The following is a 24,823-nucleotide window of genomic DNA, read 5'->3' as shown; positions in this document are numbered from 1 at the left end:
TGGAAGCCGTGCATTTGGTCATATTCTTCCCTCACCTTATCATTTCTTTGGCCAGTTGTGCATTATTATGATGATGATTATTATTATTAATTTGTCAATAAATACGATACATTTTTGAAAACTGTGAAACCCCAAAGTGTGAACGCAATGCGTTAAAACATTTAGTGTAGAGCTCCATACGCTTCTCATAGTAACCCCTCTAAGAGGCATGTTGCATATGCTGTGGTGGTGGTAGCTGAGTGTGCGTTACGCTATGAAGAATCCCACTATGCCTATCTTTACGCATGTGAGCCAACAAGAGCTGAATGCAGAATGAACGAGAACAATCACAGCAAAAGTCACACGCAGAGATGTGACATTTGAACTATTTAGTAAACAAAAGACATGTAAATATAAATCACTTCTGTGTTTGATAATTTTTGGGGGGAGAAACGTCACAAAAGAAATTCGCACTGACACGAGGAAAACTATGCAAGCGCCCCCGCCCGCCCAAGAATTTAAAGAGCGAGGGTGACTGCGCATGCGCAGTGAGGAAAAACGGCCGAGGTTCGTTTCATGGTATGTGTGGTTCGTACGGATCAGGGAGAGAGAGAGCGAGCAATAAAAAGAGGGTTTAGGATTCATGCGTTGGGCCCCGGCCTCGGAACAGTCCTCATTAAAGAGCTGAACGTGCTGCTGCTGAAACTAATAGAGGAAGGGGTTATCCGCTTGTAATGACAGCAGCGTCAAGATAGCCGAATTAAGTGAATAAGCACAACAGAAGCATCGCGCAGCCGATATCAAACTAGACAACAGACAGATAGGAGCTGAGAAAGAGAAAATAAGGATATCCAGTCGGACTAACTAGTGGTTGGGTTGCCCCGAAAGCGTGTAGCGTGGAAAAAGGCTGGTAAGTAGCTGATTATATCTTTCAAATAACGGGCGTGATCCCGCGTGCGAACTCCCTCCTCCCTCCAGGTTAATCTGTATTTATTTCATATTTCTATCAATCACATAAAATAACGACGGGACACTTGTACAAGCAAGCAATAAGCCTTCTATAAAGCATTTTGCGAAAGATCCGCAAGGCTTTGCACTCATTCGTCGCGCGAGTAATTCAGAATGACGACAACATTTTCCCTGGGCGTTGGGTGCACTAAACATAATTTGATGGGGAAAATCCCTGTTTCTCTCGCCCTGGCAAAGTTAAATTGGGGTACAAAGACAAAGATCACAAAACTTGACCATAACTCAGGAGGCAAGAGCACCTTGCGACGTGGACAACATAGTAAACCTCGTGTTAGGTGCACATGCTTTTGTTTCTGCATGCAAGCTAGTCTGTGCGTCTAGTTCACGCGCTGTCATGTGGAGCTCTTGCGGGCACCTGCTCGGCCGTGATTATCGCGCTGCTCTGCACGGCGGCGGGCCTTTAGTTTGACGATGAGCGCGCAGCAGGCCACACGGGTGTCAGGCAACTCACTGCGGCTGCTGGAGGACACGCGTGTCCTAATGAAAGGGGCCCAAAACTCGTGCATTGATCAAACACGTACGTCTTTCATTCGTTTTAAGACATTTACATGTAAAATGTGGCACGAGCAAGTGTGTGTGTGATGATGGGAAGGAGCAGTGCTGCATGTGCAGTTGCCTGGACCTAACAAGACCACCGTAATTATTCAAATTATTCCACCTTTCTAAGAAGTGAATAAGGAAACTACAAAAAACAGAATGTGTTTAGCGTTTTGTATGTGGGCTACGGGATACATATCTTGCAGCATGACTTGACATTTGGGCCCTTCTATGTGAATACTTGCAGACCACCATTGCACAGTTGGCTAAATGTAAAGTTACTCAAATGATGCATTTTCTAACTGATTAATGAAGATAATTTGAGTGTTGCCTATTATTATTATTTACGGCAAATTACACATTTACACCAGTTGGGCATGTCAGAAGTGCAGTTAACAGGTGCCATGTTCTTGTTGCCTAATATAGCTTGCTTCTGCAAACCCATTGAGCCATGAAACTAAAATCAATAAGTGTTGCACAGTTTGTTGTCACTTTTTTTTAATATTTTGAAACAATGCTACACCAGAAAATGCATTATCCAGTTAAATATGAGTAGTCCAAATGGCTTCCTGGGTTTTCGGAAGCCTGATCTAATTCGGGAATACTGTTGCATGACGGGTCTTTCTCTATTGTACCCTGCCATCTTTCATTGGCACCTTCTTCAAAGTCATATATCGCCATTCCTTGTGTTGGCATATGCTGACTAATATTAAAGGGATAGTTCAGCCAAAAATGAAAATTCTCATTTACTCACCCTCATGTCATTCTGAATGTGTATGATGTACTTTCTTCTACAGAACACAAAGATTTTTAGAAGGATATCTCCGCTCTGTAGGTCCGTTCAATGCAAGCGGATGGTGGCCAGAACTCTGGAGGTCCAAAAAGCACACAAAGGCAGCATAAAATTTATCCATACGACTCCAGTGGATACATCCAAATCTTCAGAAGTGATATTATAGGTGTGGGTGAGAAACAGATCAATATTGAAGTCCTTTTTTACTTTAAATCTTCATTTTCACTTTCACTTCCATATTCTTTTGTTTTTGGCGATTCGCATTCTTTGTGCATATCGCCACCCTACGGGTTGGGTCCGGTCAAAAAAGATTTATCGTAAAAAAGGACTTAAATATTGATCTGTTTCTCATCATGCCTATCAAATCACTTCTGAAGATATAGATTTAACCGCTGGAGTCGTATGGATTAGTCTTATGCTGCCTTTATGTGCTTTTTGGACCTTCAGAGTTCTGGCCACCATTCACTTGCATTGAACGGACCTACAGAGTGGAGATATTCTTCTAAATATATTTGTGTTCTGTAGAAGAAAGTAAGTCATACACATTCGGAATGACATGAGGGTGAGTAAATGATTAATTTAAAAATTAATTTTAAATGAGAATTTCATTTTTGGGTGAACAGTTCCTTCAGCCACTGTACTCCTCTTTTCTGAAGATTGATATGGCGGATGCTGACTTAGACTTCACAACAGGCGATGCTGGTGCCTCTGCTACCTACCCCATGCAGTGTTCTGCCCTGCGCAAGAATGGTTTTGTGGTACTAAAGGGTCGACCATGCAAGATTGTGGAGATGTCCACTTCTAAGACCGGCAAACACGGACATGCCAAGGTTAGTGATGTGTGTTATGTGACTGTTTAAGGTGCACTCAGTAATATTTTGCTAATCAAAAAAGTTTTACACACAATGAAATTAATAGTATTTTAGAAAAATATATGTAAAATTTACATTGACATGAAATGAAAACTCCAGTCAAATCAGTTTTGTAGATGAAGCTGTTTCATTCTACATGGAGCTGGGTGCACCCACATGGGTGCCATCATGTTGAGATTACATAACCAACTGAATACTATACTCTTTATCACCCTGTTATAAGAGACTTTTGATTGATTGCATCCACTCTGACAGTTATCATTGAAAATCTCCTTTTTTTAGGCCAGCAAGCCATAAAACCAAAAAGAAAAAATACTGAATGCACCTTTAAATATATTATAACAGAAATGGACAGCTTTGCCAGGTGGCAATTGACATCTGCATGGGTTTTCAAACAGACCCCCAGAGGACCACAAGGAGGTCTGTGGAAATTTTACAAGAAAAAGGGTGTTAATAAAAAGGAGACGTTTACCAAACTTGATATTATTAATTTTTTATTCTGCTTTAAAAAGACTGCAAATACATTTCGATTGACTTGAAAATGTTTCTCTTCAGGTTTATACATATATGTAATATTATTCTTATAGGGGGTAGAAAATTAGATAAACTGTCAACTAAATACAAAGTTAATATTTTCTGTATAATATTTCAAAATTTCTTTTGGCTTTAGTAAAATAACCATATAAAAGCCAATGATTTGCACCTTGTTGTCTTTATAATATCATGCTTGCTATTTTTCTCACACAGTATAAATGGGTTTGCATAAATAATGTATTAAAATATATAGCTGCCTTGATATTTTAAGAAAGGGGGTCGAGTTAACCAAACCAATCCAATCAGGACTAATTGGTACCATGATTCTGCGCACCAACTTTCTGTCAACTCAGGCTTTGATCCTGAGTTTAAGATTAGTTCACACGCACATTCACATGAATGAGTGACGTTTATAGCAAACAGCTAATCACGTGAGAGAGAGAGAGAGAGAGAGATTCACTTCTCGCGAGTGTCGCTGGGATTTGCCTCTCCATTGAAGGCTGAGCATTTTGAAAATGATGAATTTAAATACATTTAAACAGCACAACAAGAGATTGTTATAAAACATTAAAAAATTAAACATATTTACACTGCACAAGAGATCACCATTAAGTCATGAAGATTAAAATGCATGATTTTCACAGCAAAAGGGATCACTGTTCAATTATGAAGAAATCAAAGACATTTACACAGCAAGAAGAAATACTGCTGGAAACTAATTCTGAATGTGATGAGTATAAAACAGCTGATATATCAATGCGTAAGTGAATTCATATAGATCCACAACAAGAACACACAGGCTTATTAATTTTAAAAACTTTTTATTTTAAAAGACCTTCGGGACATTTTTGTCTTTTTTATTTTAGTTTATTCGATCGTTTTGGTTGTGTTGATGCCAACGGCATAAATTTTGCCAAAAGTGTGTATTTTTGGGGGAATTTTGATATTTCAACCTCAGTTCCTAAAATACATCTATAATACACTGTGTACACAAAATAGTTACACTAAGGGCTTTAAGGACAAAAATGTCCCCATTGAAACCCATTAAAACTGCAATATTTGATCCCAGTGCCATTTAAAGCATAAAATCATGAATTCTATGATATTATGCTTGCATTCCGGAGCTCTGGCTTGAAAATTTAAATTTGTAATATTTTCCAACAGATGGTGCCATTTTTCTCATGTTTAGCCTATGGAGCAAATACATGCTTTTTTCCTATTTTCTGTTTGCTGTATTATAGAGCACTGCAGGCCAATTGAATAAATGATGCAGCTAAAATTGTGTGGGTGTGTTTTGTATGTGTGTGTGTAAAAAAACAACAGTGGCATTATGTAAACAAACTGGCATTTAAAGGGTTAAAATCCTGAAAATGAATTAATATTTGGTAGTTATGATCAGGACTGATGTTGGTGAAAGTGGAAAATAATATTAATATATAATATTTTTATGGCAGCTTTTTTGACACAGACATTTTTGTCCTCTAAGGTCCTGAGGGTGTTTTTTTTTTTTTATCTTGACACTGCACAAAAAATAATGCATCAAAATCAATGTTTATGCTAATCATTGACATATCCCAGACTGTGATAATTATATAAACAAACTGGCATTTAAAGGGTTAAAATCCTGAAAATTAATGAATGGTTGGTAGTTATGATCAGGACTGATGTTGGTTAAAAAAATTAACTTATTGAAAGTGGAAAATAATATTAATATATAATATTATTATGGCAGTTTTTTGACATGGATATTTTTGTCCTCTAAGGACCTCCTGAGTAACTTTTTTTTTTTTTGGATGCACAAGGGTTCAAATATAAAAGCTTTTATATTCATGTTAACTGAAAGTTTAATATTTAATGCTATTACTAATTAATATAGGCTACAATTGAATGATTAAAAAGAGTGCACTTGGAGTACTGTATTCAATAATAAAAAAAAAAATCTCAATTTGTGTACCGCTTGCTGTATGTTCATCTCTAGTTCATGAAAGAAGGGGTTTGGGAGGCATGGTAATGTGTGCTTTAAGAGAGACAGGGGACTGACTTCATTGCATCAGAGATGTCACTTTACTCACAGACTGATTGGTTCAATAATCTATTAGCGATCTGTTACCCAGAACAAAACCTGCTACAGAGAAGATTAGCCATGCAGCGTAAGTTAATATGGCGATGAACACTGGTAAAGGCCGACCCATTTTCATGGGACCTAAAACGAAACAAAAACGTACCTGGCTAGCCACCTAAACCTGTTTCATGGTACAGGCCCCTGGACTAATGAACAAAATTTACCTTTAAGAGGGGTGCACGTTTGTCAAATGAATGCTTTTATTTTGAAGCCAATTAAATGTATTTTGTAGTGAGCTCTGTAAGAACATCTTTCTAAACCAAATTACGTTTTAGTGATGATTTTAGCAATTGTAGCGTTTGTGCTGCTCACTCCCCAACTACATTGGTATGTGTGGATGAATACTTTCTTGTTTTGCACAATAAAGAACTTCCAGAAGTCCCTCTAAACGAGTCTTTATGAATGAGGTATAGGTTAAAGGAAAGCCATTCAGTTGAACACAATGCTAGTAATGATGCGTTCAACATGTTGTAAACTGATTTTGAATAGACAGTGGTGCAGTAAAAGTGCTCCACTTTGTTTTTGTTTCTTTTCCAAAGGTTCACATGGTGGGCATTGACATCTTCTCCGGCAAAAAGTATGAGGATATCTGTCCCTCAACCCACAATATGGATGTCCCTAACATCAAAAGAATGGACTACCAGGTATGTGGTATGAAATATAGGAAGCTTTGTGTATGTCAATCATTATGTTTAATTAATGTTTAAAATACTGTTTTCTCTTTCCTACTTGCCAGCTTATTGGCATACAGGATGGCTACTTGTCTCTGCTCCAGGACAGCGGTGAGGTTAGAGAAGACCTAAAAATGCCAGAGGGAGACCTGGGCAAAGAGATAGAGGGCAAGTTCGACGCTGGTGAGGAAATCCTGGTAAGTGAAATGAATCAGTCAGAATATCCTTTATATTTGACTTTTTTTATTTGTGTCTCTGTGCTTGTGTTTTACAGATCACTGTCCTGTCTGCTATGAATGAAGAGGCTGCAGTAGCCATTAAAGCCATGGCTAAATAAAACCGCAGGTATATTGAGCTCTCACTGCTGCGTGTGCATGCTCACCTGCTAACTATGCCCGGAGTGACTGTGCCTCACCAGTGTGCTTACAGCAAAGCACTAATTTAAATGTTGACCTTGGCTGTAAACGATGTAACAAATGAACCCTAATTATTTGATTCCACCATCAAAACTCCACACAAACGAAAAGGGAAACAATGTTTTTCACAGTATCTCAGCAACAAAACTACACCAGGGGGAAAAATGCTGGACATTTAATTGAAATGAAGCTTGAAACTATTGTACATTTCATATCTCTACCATAGGCCATGGATGAAAGTATTTATTATTCTATTGTAGTTAGACTTAGGCCTGGACTGAAATTGTGTTTGTTTTTGTCCAAACGTGATCCGTGTCCAGAAATCAACCCATCAACTTGTTTAAAAATGTATATAAAGAAGTTTTAAAGTTACAAAGTGAGCTCCTTTTACATATAATACTTTGCTGTTTGCATACTGGCAAATGCACTTTTGACTAACACCAAGGTGTAGTACTTCTGCAGTGTTCAGTATATGTCGATCTGTGTCTGATATGTAAAAGCAGTGACTGATATGTAAATAGAATTTCATGTTCAATTACATTTTGTATTTTACACTACCAGCCTAGTATTTTGTCCTCTTTATAACCAAACATGTTGTATTGTAAAATAGCATTTTAAGAAGCATTACCAACCCTAAACAACAATTATGTAATTCGAAATGTTAATATTACCTATAATATATCTGCTGTTACTTGAGATATGGAGAATCTTAAAGTGACAGTGTACTGGCTTGTTGTGTGTATTTGGACTTCTGAGTCTGGGTTGGACTTTCAAATGAAAGGATAGATACAGTTATGCTCAAACGTTTGCATACCCTGGCAGAAGTTGTGAAATTTTGGCATTGATTTTGAAAATATGACTGATCATGCAAAAAATTTAAGTCTTTTATTTAAGGATAGTGATCATATGAATCCATTTATCATCACATAGTTGTTTGGCTCCTTTTTTAATCATAATGATAACAGAAATCACCCAAATGGCCCTGATCAAAAGTTTACATACCCTTGAATGTTTGGCTTGTTACAGACACACAGGGTGACACACACAGGTTTAAATGGCAATGAAAGGTTAATTTCCCACACCTGTGGCTTTTTAAATTGCAATTAGTGTCTGTGTATAAATAGTCAATGAGTTTGTTAGCTCTCACGTGGATGCAGTTAGTACTGTTAAATCACTTATTAAGAAGTGGAAAATTCAGGGATCTCTTGATACCAATCCAAGGTCAGGTAGATCAAGAAAGATTTCAGCCACAACTGCCAGAAGAATTGTTCGGGATACAAAGAAAAACCCACAGGTAACCTCAGGAGAAATACAGGCTGCTCTGGAAAAAGACAGTGTGGTTGTTTCAAGGAGCACAATATGACGATACATGAACAAAAATGAGCTGCATGGTCGAGTTGCCAGAAAGAAGCCTTTACTGCGCCAATGCCACAAAAAAGCCTGGTTACAATATGCCCAACAACACCTTGACATGCCTCACAGCTTCTGGCACACTGTAATTTGGAGTGATGAGACCAAAATAGAGATTTATGGTCACAACCATAAGCGCTATGTTTGGAGAGGGGTCAACAAGACCTATAGTGAAAAGAATACCATCCCCACTGTGAAGCATGGTGGTGGCTCACTGATGGGTTTCCAAAACTGAACTCTCCATGCCCCTGTACCCATTTTGGTTTTAATTCGATTTGAAAAGGAATATTTTTCGGCTTTTTTTTTTCCATTTCTATCTCAGACGTCTGAAGTTTCCTGACTCAGCGGACACAACCAAGGGCAAGGGGGTGTGTGAGCTATAAAGACACGGGGAATCTTGTGAAAATTGATGGCAAGATGAATGCAGCATGTTATCAGAAAATACTGGCAGATAATTTGCATTCTTCTGTACGAAAGCTGCGCATGGGACACTCCTGGACTTTCCAGCATGACAGTGACCCTAAGCACAAGGCCAAGTTGACCCTCAAGTGGTTACAGCAGAAAAAGGTGAAGGTTCTGGAGTGGCCATCACAGTCTCGTGACCTTAATATCATCGAGCCACTCTGGGGAGATCTCAAACGTGCGGTTCATGCAAGAGGACCAAAGACTTTGCATGACGTAGAGGCATTTTGCCAAGACGAATGGGCAGCTATACCACCTGCAAGAATTTGGGGCCTCATAGACAACTATTACAAAAGACTGCACGCTGTCATTGATGCTAAAGGAGGCAATACACAGTATTAAGAACTAAGGGTATGCAGACTATTGAACAGGGGTCATTTCATTTTTTCTTTGTTGCCATGTTTTATGATTGTGCCATTCTGTTATAACCTACAGTTGAATATGAATCCCATAAGAAATAAAAGAAATGTGTTTTGCCTGCTCACTCATGTTTTCTTTACAAATGGTACATATATTACCAATTCTCCAAGGGTATGCAAACTTTTGATCACAACTGTATTTCAGACTCTGTTCAGTAAAGGCTAGCACGTTCAGTTGTCACTTAATCACTTTTGTAGACATTCCATCTGAATTTAAATTAAACTTGTTTTGGACAGTCAAAAATCTTTTCAACAGCTTACTTGTACCGTACATGTTTCCCTGCCCCTCTTTTTGTGTGTTGTGTATACACTCACCTGCCATTTTGTTCGGTACACCTGTACATCTGCTTATTAATGTGATTATCTAATCAGCCAATCATGGGTCAGGAGCTTCAGTTGATGTTCACATCAACCATCAGAATGTTTAAAAAATGTGATCTCGGTGATTTCGACCATGGCATGATTGTTTGTGCCAGACGGGCTGGTTTGAGTATTTCTGTAACTGCTGATCTCCTGGGATTTTCACACACAACAGTAGAGTGTATAGAGAATGGTGCAAAAAACATCCAGCGAACAGCAGTTCTGTGGATAAAAACAGCTTTTTAATGACTGAGGTCAGAGGAGAATGGCCTGACCGGTTCGAGCTGACTGGAAGGTGACAGTGACCCAAAAAAACATACGTTACAACAGTGCTATGCAGAAAAGCATTTCTGAACATACAACACATCGAACATTAGGCGGATGGGCTACAGCAGCAGAAGACCCCTCCGTGTACCACTACTGTCAACTTAGAACAGGAACCAGTCTGGCCATTCTCCTCTGACCTCTATTCTGCTCATTACAATTGTACAGAGGGGTTGTTTGAGTTACCGTAGCCTTTCTGTCACCTCGAACCAGTCTGGCCATTCTCCGTTGAACTCTCATCAACAAGGCATTTTCGTCCACAGAACTGCCGCTTATTGGTTGTTTTTTGCACCATTCTCTATACACTCTACTGTTGTGTGTGAAAATCCCAGGAGATCTGCTGTTACAGAAATACTCAAACAAGCCCGTCTGGCACCAAAAATCATGTCATTGTCGAAATCACTGAGATCACATTTTTTTTCCCCCATTCTGATGGTTAATGTGAACATTAACTGATGCTCCTGACCCATATCTGCATGATTTTATATATTACAATGCTGCCACACGATTGGCTGATCAGATAATCGCATGAATAAGTTGATGTACAGGTGTACCTAATAAAGTGACCGATGAGTGTATATTGACAAAAATCTTTCCCTCTCTTATTGTGTCCGTTCATCTTTTTCTACTTCCATGTCTCATTGTATTGAATCACTCTCATTCTTTCTCTTACTCCTATCTGTCCTTCTCTCTTCCTTTCTCTCAGGGGTTGACAAGATGCACTGGACCTGGCTATGAGAGAATTAGACCTCAGCAATGCTATCCTCCCTCTTTTTTTAATTCTTTTATCTCTCCCTTTCTTTCTGTACTTTATAGCCCCTCTTTGGGTTAAAAACTAGGAAATAAATGTAAAAATTGTTCCATACGAAAGAAAATTGTCTAGAAATAAAAGGTACATAAATCAACACCAAGTGAAATGAAAAGAAAAAAGAAAGAAAATAAGAGGACAGAATATAGTGGGCAAAAGTGCTGTAGTGGCAGATGACTGGGGTGGGGAAATGTTTTTTATTTTTTATTTATTTTTTTTAAAAGAAAAGGCACCTCATTGCTATTATGAGTGTCGCTTTTTATTTGCAGAGGGTACCCTTTTTGTTTCAATTTTTTAAAGATCAGGATAACTGCCCCTTTTTCATTCTACACTATCCTAAATCACAACAGTATATAGCTGTAAGAGGTCTGTTGTGGTTAATTTCATTTATGAGCAACCTTAGTGTGAAGGGGAGGAAACATACTTCAGTGCAGATTCTCCTGTGAAGGAAATACAAAGGCCATGACATGAATAAGATGCAGTTTTGTGTCTTCACTACAGGACCAAGTGCTCTGCTTACCTTCCCTTTTATCTTTCAGTAGTTTAAAGCAAAGTAAACCTTAGACAGGGGTGACAATATCACACAAGCAGGTGTGTATGTATGGATACAGGAAGACTTGGCTTTTTATCAACCCTCTCTCCCACCACAAAAAGATGAGTAGAAACGGATTGATCACAGAGAAGCCAGCATCATTGTTTTATCAAAATTTCACAAGTATGCTGTGAGATGGAAGGAGGTGCCATAAGCTTTAGATCTCTTGATGAAATAAGAACACAAACGTTTGCCTGCAGTGTACTCAAGTCTTGGCCTGAAATGACCTATAGTGGTTTGTATAATGCTTACTGTTCACACTTGAAGGAAACAAGGGAATGTGCGTATTCCTTTGGGAAAGTTGGGTGAGATTTTGAAAAATTAAAATAAAAAGGTTATCATCCCCTTATAAAATCAATTGTGTCTAATGCAGGCCATCATTACATGTTTGTTAAAGACTGTCATGCACATTACTCTTGACTATAAAATGAGTCATGATACATTTTTATTTGTTGCAAGACTGTAAATGAGAAAAAAACAACAACAGACATTTGTATTCTAGCAAGACAACCCAACCCAATATTAAAAAGAGCACATATAAATTATGTCTGTTTCAGTTTGTGATGAGTTTTGGCTCTTTGTAGTCACTGGTGATGTAATATATGTAACCACAATGGCATGGTTGCTGGCAAGAGAAACTGCATTAAAAACAACTAGCAATTATTTGAGAGTATTCTTACTGAAAAAAAGAAAAAAACAGCTGGGATACAGACTGGTAATGCAGGACAAGTCTAACTGATCTAGCAGTTGCTCAACTGCATTACAACACTTTAAACTACAAAATAGTCTGTACTTGTTAATGGGATAGTTCACCCAAAAATTCAGATTCTGTTATTTTTTCACCCAATTTGTTTTTTGTTTTACTTTTCAGGAGCTTCATATATGTATAAAGATATGAATAACAGCCTCAGTCACCATTCATTTTCATTGTATGAAAAAAAGTGCAATGCAATCAAAATAAAAGTAAATGGTGACTGAGGCTTACAATCTGCTGAACGTTTTTTTAAGCTTAAGGATCTTGCTGAGAAATTCCAATTGATTCCACTATTTATTCTATAACTGCAATCCACAATTTCTTTTATATGTTTTTTGCTCATTTTTCCTCTTTTGAAATAAAGGAGCATCTTGTTCATAATTACGAAACAAACATCAGCAACCTGTGTGCAACAGCATTTTTATGTAGTGGCTCAGTAGCATAAAATACATCATTTTAAAATGTTTTTGAGACAGCATTTGAGAGGCACTTGATAATATTTTCTATAGATTGAACTGTGTAAAAATCTTTTTAATGTTAATGAATCACAGACATTTGTTACATGGGACATTTATTACTGGCACCTTGTAATAATCATAATGTTTGTTGTTAATGTGGTTTGCCATGGTGATAGAATCTCTGTCCAGCCTGAGCGTGAGAGAGGAAGGCGTGTTGAGATGCTGGCTGAGGTGAACTCTGGAATGGAGCCAAAGACAGAATAAAATAAAAAAATCATCATATATTGTACAAAACTAATGCATTGAGACTACTAAATCTACATTTGAAGTCGCAAGTTTACATACACCTTAGTCAAATACGTTTAAACTCAGCTTTTCACAATTCCTAACATTTAATCATAGAAAACATTCCCTGTCTTAGGTCAGTTAGGATCACTACTTTATTTTAAGAATGTGAAATGTCAGAATAATAGTAGAAAGAATGATTTATTTCAGCTTTTATTTTTTTCATCACATTCTCAGTGGGTCAGAAATTTACATACTATTTGTTAGTATCTGGTAGCATTGCCTTTAAATTGTTTAACTTGGGTCAAACATTTTGGGTAGCCTTCCACAAGCTTCTCATAAGTTGCTGGAATTTTGGCCCATTCCTCCAGACAGAACTGCTTTTTCAGTTCTGCCCATATATTAATTATAATATCGGATTGAGGTCAGGGCTTTGTGATAGCCACTCCAGTACCTTGACTTTGTTGTCCTTAAGCCATTTTGCCACAACACTGGAGGTATGCTTGGGGTCATTGTCTATTTGGAAGACCCATTTGCAACTGAGCTTCAACTTCCTGGCTGATGCCTTAAGATGTTGCTGCAATATATCCACATCATTTTCCTTCCTCATGATGCCATCTATTTTCTGAAGTGCACCAGTCCCTCCTGCAACAATGCACCCCCACAACATGATGCTGCCACCCCCATGCATCACAGTTGGAATGGTGTTTTTCGACTTGCAAGCCTCACCCTTTTTCCTCCAAACATAACGATGGTCATTATGGCCAAACAGTTCAATTTTTGTTCCATCAGACCAGAGGACATTTCTCCAAAAAGTAAGATCTTTGTCCCCATGTTCACTTGCAAACTGTAGTCATGGTGGTTTTGGAGCAATGGTTTCTTCCTTGCTGTGCAGCCTTTCAGGTTATGTCAATATAGGACTCGTTTTACTGTGGATATAGATACTTGTCTACCTGTTTCCTCCAGCATCTTCACAAGGTCCTTTGCTGTTGTTCTGGGATTGATTTGCACTTTTCGCACCAAACTACGTTTATCTCTAGGAGACAGAATGCGTCTCCTTCCTGAGCAGTATGATTGCTGCGTGGTACCATGTTGTTTATACTTGCGTACTATTGTTTGTACAGATGAACGTGGTACCTCCAGGCGTTTGGAAATTGCTACCAAGGATGAACTAGACTTGTGGAGGTCCACAATTTTGTTTCTGAGGTCTTGGCTTATTTATTTTTTATTTTCCCATGATGTCAAGCAAAGAGGCACTGAGTTTGAAGGCAGGCCTTAAAATACATCCACAGGTATACCTCCAATTCAGTACACCTCCTATCAGAAGCTAATTGGCTAACTGTCTAAAGGCTTGACATCATTTTCTGGAATTTTCCAAGCTGCTTAAAAGGCACAGTTAACTTAGTGTATGTAAATGTCTGACCCACTGGAATTGTGATAAAGTCAATTAAAAGTGAAACAACCTGTCTGTAATTACTCGTGTCATGCACAATGTAGACCTAAGTGTATGTAAACTTCTGACTTCAACTGTACCATCAATAAAAAATTATCCTCTCAAAATCTACCCATGCATGTGAATTATCCAGCCTGATCTCATGAGCATTACGCGAACAGTGCCAACATTTTTTGGGGGGTTTTGGGGGGGCTAACAGCGAGTGAAATGGTGTCATGATCAAACAAGGTTTTAAATTTAACATAAGATTGAGGTTTTAATGAGTAAAGTGTACCTGCCTAACCTAAAACTTTAACCTAAAGCTAACCAATAGTGTTGTAAAAGCAAATGAGGTAAACAAACAGACATCCTTAACCATCAACTAAACCTAACCAATAGTGTCCTAAACACAAATGAAAGGTAAACAAACAGACATCCTTACCCTAAACCCACGTTTTTCAAACTGGGAGGCGCCAGAGCATGTCAGGGTAGGCATAGAGATTGATGATAATTTCACCAAGCAAAATCAAAAGATACATAACGGCATTTATCTTCACGATACATTATTGTATTTATTTAAAGCAATAAAAATTTATCGTGAAGATAAATTATTGTATTTATTAAAATAAAAATGTATCGTGAAGATAAATGCCGTTATAATACTGTTAATGTCGAGAGCACATCATGCAGATCATGCGAGAGCATGTTTTATAGTAAAAGTGTTTCGATATCATAACATAGCAGTGGGTGAGAAACAGAAATAAAAAGTGTTTATAAAGTCATAATCAGCCTTTGTAGTCGGGATATGTGTGAAAATGAATATAATGCACAGTAGTTGTAGTGCCTCAAGTGTTAATTTTACCAGGAAATATAGAATTTAGCATTTAAAACTCAGTTTTGCAGAAATGTATTTATAGCAACATTCATTCTATAAGACTAGGTTTGCCAACTATCCCAACAATTATGTTTATTATTGAGAGAGCAAAAAAGATGATTAAGGATCAAATGGTGTAGTAGTTATAATTATGTTCTAGAAGAGTGTTGAAATTAATGGTTTAAAAATGACAATGGAGTAGGAATAATGGGATTTCAGATGGATAAAGAATAAAACAATGACATAAAATGGTGTGCTTCATTTTCATATATATAAGACAGCAGGCACATTTTGGCCACTTATTTGAAGTTTTATCAGGTAAAATCCTCTAGTGTAATATCCAAATGCATCATATTTCAGGTGTTGGAGCAATTCACCAATGATGATCAATTCGGTCTGACAGACTCATTTGGCCAATGCATTCAACACTGATGTGTGATTAACAGCTATAAATGTTTCTATTAATAATATGAAACTGTATTTTGATTAAGAATGAACAGAGGTAGAGCTTTATAATAGATTTGCAAATACATGTTTTGAGCATGCACAGAAGGGAGCAGGATAGTTTATTTGAGAGCGCGCATGCAGTTTTGAGCGAGAGCCTAGGACTTCCGCGTACGAGCAGAGAGATCCTCACTTGCCACTATCATTAAAACCTGTGCTGTTTCCCCCAGCATCTGCATTTATGTAATGTAATATGGGCTGACTGTTTGTCTTTTCACATAATATGTCTACATCTACTGTGGCACATATCTGAACAGAGCATGGTTGCTTGCAACTGAAATGTTAGAACAAATGACAGTTATTTATAAAAGTATTCTTAAAACAGCTGGGATCAAGAGAGAGTCAATTCAAACCCATCCATGTTAAAGATCTTTAAAATAATGACAGGTTTCCAGAAAGCTCAGTGCAGGTTAGTGAGCTCACCTTTGCTGTAGGGATCTGGACAGCCATGGACGGGTTGGGCAGCAGTCCAGCTGCACTTACATGTAAAGCCTGAGGATGCATGGATCTAAGAGCAGCCTAACAAAGACATCGCAAAAACAAGGATTACCCATTCAGACCCATCTACAGCAATTTAGAACTGCATAACTAAAATGCATTACAACAGTAGGTTTGGGGGGGTCTTTGATACTAGGCTTATACCCACTTATTCTACTTCTTCTGATGGGACAGAGCAGAAATATTCAGTACAGCTTTTATGCAGAATCTTAACAATGAGATATCAGTCTATCAGACAAGAAGCGGGAGACTTTGAGTGTATCGCACTGAAAAATTTATCATTTTGTAATTGGATCAAGACTCCCTGCATTAAAATCGAATCGTGGTTTGCCTTAAAATATTTTTTTTCAGAAAGTAGAAGAATGGCTTGCGATGGCAACTGCCCACTGTTTACCAAATGAGTCCTTCTGAGTACTTACGGAGTCAGTGAAGCCAGACTGCTGATTAGCATGTTCAAGCTGCTTCTGAAGGGAGAGACTTGCACTAGGTATGAATCCTATAAAGATTAAATGAGTAATGAATCAGCAAGACCAATACAGTGTTAATTTATGCTTTGGGTACATTTGCTATGGACACATTAATGAGCGGAACATGATCTATGCACCAAGATGGCAGAGGTAAAGCAAAGCAAATATGTTCCTGTAAGAGCCACATCAAGATCAATACACTGAATGTTATGAAAATCACATAAGGTGGCTGAGAGGACGTCTCACCTGGCTGGGAGGAGAAATGGCTCTGGACAGCATAACCCTGAGGCTGGTGGGGCAAGAACGACATGCTTTGGAATGGTGATGTCCCTACATAGAGAGAGACAAGAAAACATCAATTATTATTGTTACCTTAGAAGGCAACTCACTAGGTCAAATTCCATTTTAGTGTAAATTTAACTTAATTCTGATGAGAAAGCCCAAAATGGGTTATTTACTGTTAAGACATATTTTTAAATGTTTGTATACAGTACATATACACCGATCAGCCATAACATTAAAACCACCAGCCTAATATTGTGTAGGTGCCCCTTGTGCTGCCAAAACAGCACCAACCCACATCTCAGAATAGCATTATGAGATGATATTCTTCTCACCATAATTGTACAGAGTGGTTATCTGAGTTCCCATAGACTTTGTCAGTTCGAACCAGTCTGGCCTCTCTCATCAACAAGATGTTTACGTCCACAGAACTGCTGCTCACTGGATGTTTTTTGTTTTTGGCACCATTCGGAGTAAATTCTAGAGACTGTTGTGCATGAAAATCCCAGGAGATCAGCAGTTACAGAAATACTCAAACCAGCCCATCTGGCATCAACAATCATGTCACGGTCCAAATCACTGAGATCAAATTTTTTCCCCATTCTGATGGTTGATGTGAACATTAACTGAAGCTCCTGAACCATATCTGCATGATTTTATGCACTGCACTGCTGCCACACGATTGGCTGATTAGATAATTGCATGGATGATTGTTGGTGCCAGACAGAATGGTTCGAGTATTTCTGTAACTGCTGATCTCCTGGGATTTTGAATTTTGGTGCCAAAAACAAAAAACTTCCAGTGAGCTGCAGTTCTGCAGATGGAAATGCCTTGTTGATGAGAGAGATCAACAGAGAATGGCCAGACTGGTTCGAACTGACAAAGCCTACAGTAACTCAGATAACCACTCTGTACAATTGTGGTGAGAAGAAAATCATCTCAGAATGCTATTCTGAGATGTGGGTTGCCGCTGTTTTGGCAGCACGAGGGGGACCTACACAATATTAGGCAGGTGGTTTTAATGTGGCTGATATAAAAAGATATATATAGAAGACAGCTTCTCCTACCGTATGTAGAACAGTATTTAGATCTAAATAAGCTATTAATACTGGAGAGTCTGAGGGCTCCAGGGTAAAAGTGGCAAATTCATTTACCGGTATATATTTCATCGTTTGATAAATCACACATGAACTGACATTATGCTAAGCCCCGCCTAAAAAGCGCTTCTGACCAATCCATTCTTAGCAACTGTTGCGGTCCGCCTTTTCTCTGACGAGCGCTTGCTTTTTTCCAATGAGAGTCTACGAGAGTGTTTGAGTAGTTTTAAGCAGTTTCATAGATGTGAAAAAAAAAAAATAATAATAATAATTTTGTTGCTGGGTCACTTGTAATAGTGACACAATGTACCCAGAGAGGATACAAGGAGTGATTTTTAATTCTTTTTAAAATCTTTGTTTACATTTTGAGAAGAGCATTTTATGGATTAAACCAGTGTCATTCCTCATTCCCAAATAAACATGAGTAGCATCAGCAAGGACACCAACATTTTCTCCAAGGTAAATTAAAGCTAATAACTTAACGTTATTTCATTTATGTATTTATTCAGGTCTTAGTAAAGGCGATAGTAAATAAACAGCTCACAGCATCATAGTGAGTGTGTTATGAGACATTATGAGCAGTTCTCTTCACTTACTCTAATGTTATCAAGTGTTTAAATCACCATCAAATGACACTTCTCTTTTCAGTTGACAGTAATAATTGTTTGCCTCAATTCTGATTCAGATTCTCCATAGTTTTCAATCAAATTACTGTATATTATCAATTTGTTTCACAAAAAAATATCAGATAAACATGCTCTAAAATGTCATTCTGAACTCCAGCCCACGTAAGAATATTTTTAATTGCAATCTCCCATTCATTCCAATGGGAAGTCCTGCAAAGCTTGTCAGAGCAAGCAACGGTAACCAAGGGGGCAGAGCTCAGCGAAGGATCATTCTGCATGTTTTGCAGCTTTCTGTTTTGTTTTTTCCCCCCAGACTGGCCGAAAACCTAATGGGAAAATAGTTTCATAGAGCATAAGTTGGGAAGAACTGTCTTCGAATAATAAATCCACATTATGTTCAATCAGAAATGAAGATAGTAGCAGAAACTGACTCCGTTTGCATTAAAAAAATAATAATAACCATGTGTTTTTTGTTTTGTTTTTTTAAATGTAAAAAATAAAATAAAATAAAACAACTGTTTCCAGAGGGACTCCACAGATCAGAGATTATCATAACAAAACATCAAAATTAAGAAACCAAGTGCATTTAGGTTTTTATGATACCTCTGATCTGAGTGGTGCCTGCAAAGCTGATGGGGACAGTAACAGCAGGTCCGTAAGAGGAGTGGTGCTGGGCCTGGGTGACTGCATATGGCTCATGGACCGCAGAACTTCCTGAGAACTGGCCATACTCAGACGAGCCAGGAGGAAAACCTGGCTGGCTGGAGAAGTGATGGCCCTACAAGACAACACTTTGTCAATAAATGCAAAAAGTATAACCTTTAACATAGTTAGTCAAAAACTGCGTTTCTTTTTTATTCATTATTTTATAGGTTTTCATTCATTCTTATTGACAAATTCAATGTTAGATGGGGCACTATACCAAATACGCAAACAAAGAACTTCCAAAGACAACCTGTCAACATTTCTTTCATAATCTGTAGGGTCCATTATAAAAATAAGGGGAAAGTTAAGTCTATCTTTGTAAAATGTAATTCAGCTATATACTTTGTCATTTATTTGGTATCACTGCTTCTACAATACACTGTTTAGCATGTATTCTTATTTGCACAAGATTCATCAGAGCATAAATTTACTTACAGGAATCAAAGGTGTCTGGAACAACTGTTTACTGCGCTCCCCTAAAAGAGCACTAGCTCTACTGTGACTCACTGGACTGCCTTCAAAACATAAAACATGAACATGAAAAGTAATTACTAAAAAGTAATTAATTTATGGAATCTACTATTATCTGGAATCAATACGGTTTTGCAACCTTTCAAAGTTTCACCTTGTATGCTGAGCAGACGCTGTCCTGAATGCAGAGGTAAGGTGGACTGGTAACTTGAAGATGGCAGTGCCGTAATGTCACTTTAAACAATTTAATAATTAAGGGATAGTTAGAGAATATGCAACAAGTCAAAAGAGATTACTTTGCATGAACATTCGACTATTATTAAAAAATCTTGTGTAATGATGTAGACAATATCGAATAAATAGTAATTATATTTGGGTCAATGACGTGGTGCAAATGTTTTGTCCGTATCTATTATGTTATTCAAAAATAGATAAAAAATGAAATTAAAAAAAAAAAAAAAAAATGGCATGAGTGCAAAATAATAATCTTTTACTATTTATAAAAAAAATTGCTGAAACAATTTTGTTTTAAAATATTATTAATATTTGAAAAACTTTTGTCCACTAAATAAAAGTTAGGTGGTGTAATCGCCATGTAGGTTGCCATTTTAATTGTACTGTTATGTGACAGTAAAAAAAAGAAAACAGAGGACCCCTTAGACCCTCAAGACTGTGTATTGACATTTTTATGAAAAGGCATATTTTGTTCATATTGAATAACCTAGAGAAAAATATGTATATATTCTAAACTAAAAAATTCATGATATTTTGTAAAAAAAAAAAATTTTTTTTTTTTAGAAATTAATGATTAAGTTGTGCACAGATGTATTGAAGGTGCAAAGAATTTTTTTAACACCTTTTACTAGATGGTTATGATACATAAAATTGCAATAAATATTTTTCGAAAATTTATCAAAACCAACATGGACACAAAGATGATATTTCTATGAACTTGACAAGTGTATTTTAACTAGATATTTAAAAAGACTTTTTATTTTTATCACCTCGGACATCCTATTTTGTCAATGACCGATCTACAAAGCAAAAATGCTATGTCAAATGAAAAGTGCATAATTGAGATCTCAGCCAGCAACACAGCAAATCAATTTCTTTTTTACAGTTTGCCCCTCATGTCACTTACCTTTGCTCTTTCCTTCGTCGCCTTTCCTCCTCATGAAGGACTTTTTTAAGCTGTAAGAAGAGCTGATGTTTCTCCTCTTGCAAAACTTGCAATTTCCCCCCCATTTTTTTAACCTTACAAACAATAGAAAGAGGAATAAATATTATGAAATAAACAAGTGCATGGGAACACATCGTGTTGTCAACATCAGACACTTTCCTGGTTCTGGTGGTTATTCATTTAAAATGCTTTAAATTGTATTCTTTAACTTAATGAATAAATTATAGGGGTCATGACATGAGGAATAAAATTTTCCTTGATCTTTTAACATATCATTGTACTATAAAAACATACTGCAAGTTTCAGAACTCAAAACTTCCTCCTCACTGCAAAAAGAGCATTTGTTGTAACCAAGCTGCCTAAACAACTCGTTCTCTACTTCCTTCACATTGTGATGTCACACTGTGGAAGACATTTGCATATGACCGCCTCCACAACGACACAACGCCTACTTTACCTTTTCACTTCCATAGCCCGCGCAGTAGTGGTGAGCAGTGAGATGGAAAGCAGACAGCAGGTCTGTCAAGACCAGAGAGCCAATCATAAAAGTGGCCGTTTAAGGCCGATTTAAACTTATGAGTCGAACCTACGGCGTAGGCAACGTGTAGCTACATCGGTTACGGCGTACTGTACAACGTTGCCAGATGTGCACCTCTTCAAAAATGTGACTGTGCATCGCGTCAACGCAGACCACGACAGCTGTGATTGATCTACTTTAACCAGACACCGCCCTCCAGGATGATATCAAGGATGTCTGAGGTAGCGTTGCATTTTATCCAAGATTATTTTAATATCTTTGCATTATATCACATTGTATTTGGACTCGTGACCATTAAAGAAATTGTTTCAATTGAGAGCATCTGCTGTTTTTTTTTAATTCTGTTTGTGTTTCATGAAGTTACAAGGGAAAAGCAAAAAAAAATATTTGTTTACAGCTTATAAACTCTAAATGCTTTTTTCTCCGGGCTTCGAATTTGTCAGCAAATTAAAAAGCACCTGGTAAGAGTTGGTTATACTACATGTGTGCATTGTAAAGTCTTTAAAACGACACCCATTTTGTGTTATTCAGGTGAGTAGATATTAATTAAATTAATTTCTTTCTCAGCACGGAACATCAAATGTATGACAAAATATTTTGTATTAATATTTAAGTGACTCTAGAGCAACATGTATAATTTATAATATGTACCTACATTTCACATACTCTGAACTCATTTTTGATGCTACAATAATTTAACAAATGCTTGAATCCAGAAATGACATTACTTTCATTGCTTTTGTTTATTTATGAAACATATTGTTAGCATTTTGGCTGTAAAACGACGCAGACACACCAACGCAGAACTATACACCGATCAGCCACAACATTAAAACCACCTGCCTAATATCATGTAGGTCCCCCCTTGTGCTGCCAAAACAGCTCTGACCTCTTGGGTCATGGACTCCACAAGACCTCTGAAGGTGTCCTGTTGTATCTGGCACCAAGATGTTAGCAGCAGATCCTTTAAGTACTGTAAGGTGGGGCCTCCATGGATCAGACTTGTTGGTCCAGCACATCCTATATAGATGCTCAATCAGATTGAGATCTGGGTAATTTGGAGACCAAGTCAACACCTTGAACTCTTTGTCAAGTTCCTCAAACCATCCTTGAACAATTTTTGCAGCGTGGCAGTGTGCATTATCCTGCTGAAAGAGGCCACGCTCACGTGCCCATTGTAGGCGCTTTCGGCAGTGGACAGGAGTCAGCATGGGCACTCTGACCAATCTGCAGCTACACAGCTCCATACGCAGCAAGCTGCGTTACTCTGTGTGTTCAGACACCTTTCTATCATGGCTAGCATTAAGTTTTTCAGCAATTTGTGCTACAGTAGCTCTTCTTTGGAATCAGACCAGACGGGCTAGCCTTCACTCCCCACACGCATCAATGAGCCTTGTGCGCCCATGACCCTGTTGCTGGTTCACCGGTTGTCCTTCCTTGGACCAATTTTCATAGGTACTAACCACTGCATACTGGGAACACACCACAAGACCTGCCGTTTTGGAGATGCTCTGACCCAGTTGTCGAGCCATCACAATTTGGCCCTTGTCAAAGTCGCTCAGATCCTTACTCTTGCCCATTTTTCCAACATATGAAATTCAAGAACTGACTGTACACTTGCTGGCTAATATATCCCACCCCTTGACAGGTGCCACTGTAACAAGGTAATCGATGTTATTCACTTCACCTGCCAGTGGTTTTAATGTTGTGGCTGATCAGTGTAAATGCAAACCAATGCGTTGTCCACTAAACAGAGCCTACGCCGTAGGTTCGACGCAGAAGTATAAATCAGCCTTTACTGTCAAGTCTTAAAGGAGAAGCAGCACTAAAACAAAGCATTTCTGAGAGAGGGTCAGAATGAGGATGGGAAATTATCATGTAATGTTTTTGGTTTTTTTGCACAAAAAACAGTCAACTAATATTATAAGTGAACCTCAAAGAATACATATATATATATATATATATATATAAAATATAAGGCATGTCATGACCCCTTTAAATCATTCTGAATTGACTGTCCACTGCATGGTAGTGCAGATCTACCACACCACTGACCTGCTCTTTGGTCTCTTCCAAAGACATTCTTTCCTCCATTTCTTTAGTTCGTTTCCTCTCCTCTTCTTCTTTCATTTTCTGTTCCATCATTTTATCCACTTCTTCCTCTTCTAAAATATGACAGAGAGAATATACAAACAAGCAATCTTTCATCTTATTATTATTACTGAATTGAGCCTGTTACTGTGTGGGTAATTGTGATTAGTCCTCCGGTGTGCCATTCAGATCAGTTCAAAGAGAACATAAAAGCTTGTTTTCTTTTATTAACTGGCACAAAAGGAGTTGTTTGCTGATTGTTTCGCTCTGGATTGCGCGCGCGCACACACACACACGTACCTTGTCTTTTCCTCTCTCTCTCCTTCATGATGTGTTTATGCAGGGCTCTGGCCATCGCATTGGACAGCTTTGGTCTCTCCAGCAGAGCAGGCATCGTTACGGGCAGTGGAGGAGCCAGCTGAGGACACACGCACACACCTTACTACACACATATTTTCTTTCTTTTATGTAAACACACCGAACGCTTCAGCTAAAACTGTGATATAAACATCCAGTGTCTTCCTGTACAGATAAATTAGCTTACGTTCGCTTTGCTGTATGGTCTTCACAGTGCGTTCCTCTTTATATCGAAGAAATCTCTCTCCACTTATAACCACTATATAAAAATTCACCAATGATGTTGATAAGCGTTGATATTTGTGACGAGCTTCTGGAGAGTTTTGTGATTCACATCCGGTTTGAAAAGCAATATGAAAAGTTTCTGTTCCGGTTCAAATGTTAAAAATCAGAAGTCACGTGCAACAGGCATTAAGATGAATGAAGCTTTAAATCCGTCAAATCTTATCATACACACAAAAAATAATAGATAATGCATAAAGAACCGTTTTATGGCCCAACGTTTTGATAAATCAAACATAACTGATCTGTGACGTTGAGGTCTGCGTGTGGATAATATACTGCCCTCTAGTGTTTATTCTCTGGTACATGAACACACTTAGCATATTTTATGAAGGTACCTCAGTCATATTATACAGTATATACCAGGGCTCTTCAACTACTTTCTTGCGGGGGCCAGATTATCTAGATGAAAACTTGGCAGGGGCCAAATTTTTTTCCGTATAGCTAACATTTTCATCGCATGTTAGTAACATGTTAGTAACATTAGTTAAGTAACATATTACTTAAAAAAAATAAATAAATAAATAATAATAATAATAAAAAAAACACCCTTAATACTGTGCATATATTCATATTAAAATAGTCACAGGGTAT

General features: G+C 37.8%; 2 protein-coding genes across 3 annotated transcripts; one reads left to right on the top strand and one right to left on the bottom strand.

The window, feature by feature from the left end:
• Nucleotides 1-523: 523 nt before the first annotated feature.
• LOC127443124 (eukaryotic translation initiation factor 5A-1) lies at nucleotides 524-11,873 on the top strand. Of its 2 annotated transcripts, XM_051701653.1 has the most exons (6): nucleotides 524-889; nucleotides 2,995-3,168; nucleotides 6,406-6,510; nucleotides 6,603-6,734; nucleotides 6,812-6,882; nucleotides 10,635-11,873. In XM_051701653.1, exons 2-5 carry the CDS (start codon nucleotides 3,001-3,003, stop codon nucleotides 6,872-6,874), a joined length of 468 nt encoding a protein of 155 aa, XP_051557613.1. In that variant the 5' UTR covers nucleotides 524-889; nucleotides 2,995-3,000; the 3' UTR covers nucleotides 6,875-6,882; nucleotides 10,635-11,873. The 2 variants fall into 2 exon arrangements, with proteins under 2 accessions (XP_051557613.1, XP_051557622.1); XM_051701662.1 differs by lacking the exon at nucleotides 524-889 and having other exon boundaries at nucleotides 2,973-3,168.
• LOC127443118 (G protein pathway suppressor 2-like) lies at nucleotides 11,757-24,311 on the bottom strand. The gene is made up of 11 exons (XM_051701643.1): nucleotides 24,135-24,311; nucleotides 23,891-24,008; nucleotides 23,555-23,664; nucleotides 20,923-21,035; nucleotides 19,936-20,015; nucleotides 19,746-19,825; nucleotides 19,209-19,383; nucleotides 16,847-16,930; nucleotides 16,553-16,629; nucleotides 16,059-16,154; nucleotides 11,757-12,778 (listed from the first exon to the last, which is right to left on the bottom strand). Exons 2-11 carry the CDS (start codon nucleotides 23,982-23,984, stop codon nucleotides 12,692-12,694), a joined length of 996 nt encoding a protein of 331 aa, XP_051557603.1. The 5' UTR covers nucleotides 23,985-24,008; nucleotides 24,135-24,311; the 3' UTR covers nucleotides 11,757-12,691.
• Nucleotides 24,312-24,823: the final 512 nt, after the last annotated feature.

This window comes from Myxocyprinus asiaticus, chromosome 1, assembly GCF_019703515.2.
Source record: "Myxocyprinus asiaticus isolate MX2 ecotype Aquarium Trade chromosome 1, UBuf_Myxa_2, whole genome shotgun sequence".
Lineage (NCBI taxonomy): Eukaryota > Metazoa > Chordata > Actinopteri > Cypriniformes > Catostomidae > Myxocyprinus > Myxocyprinus asiaticus.
This window is presented reverse-complemented; position numbering and strand designations above follow the sequence as displayed.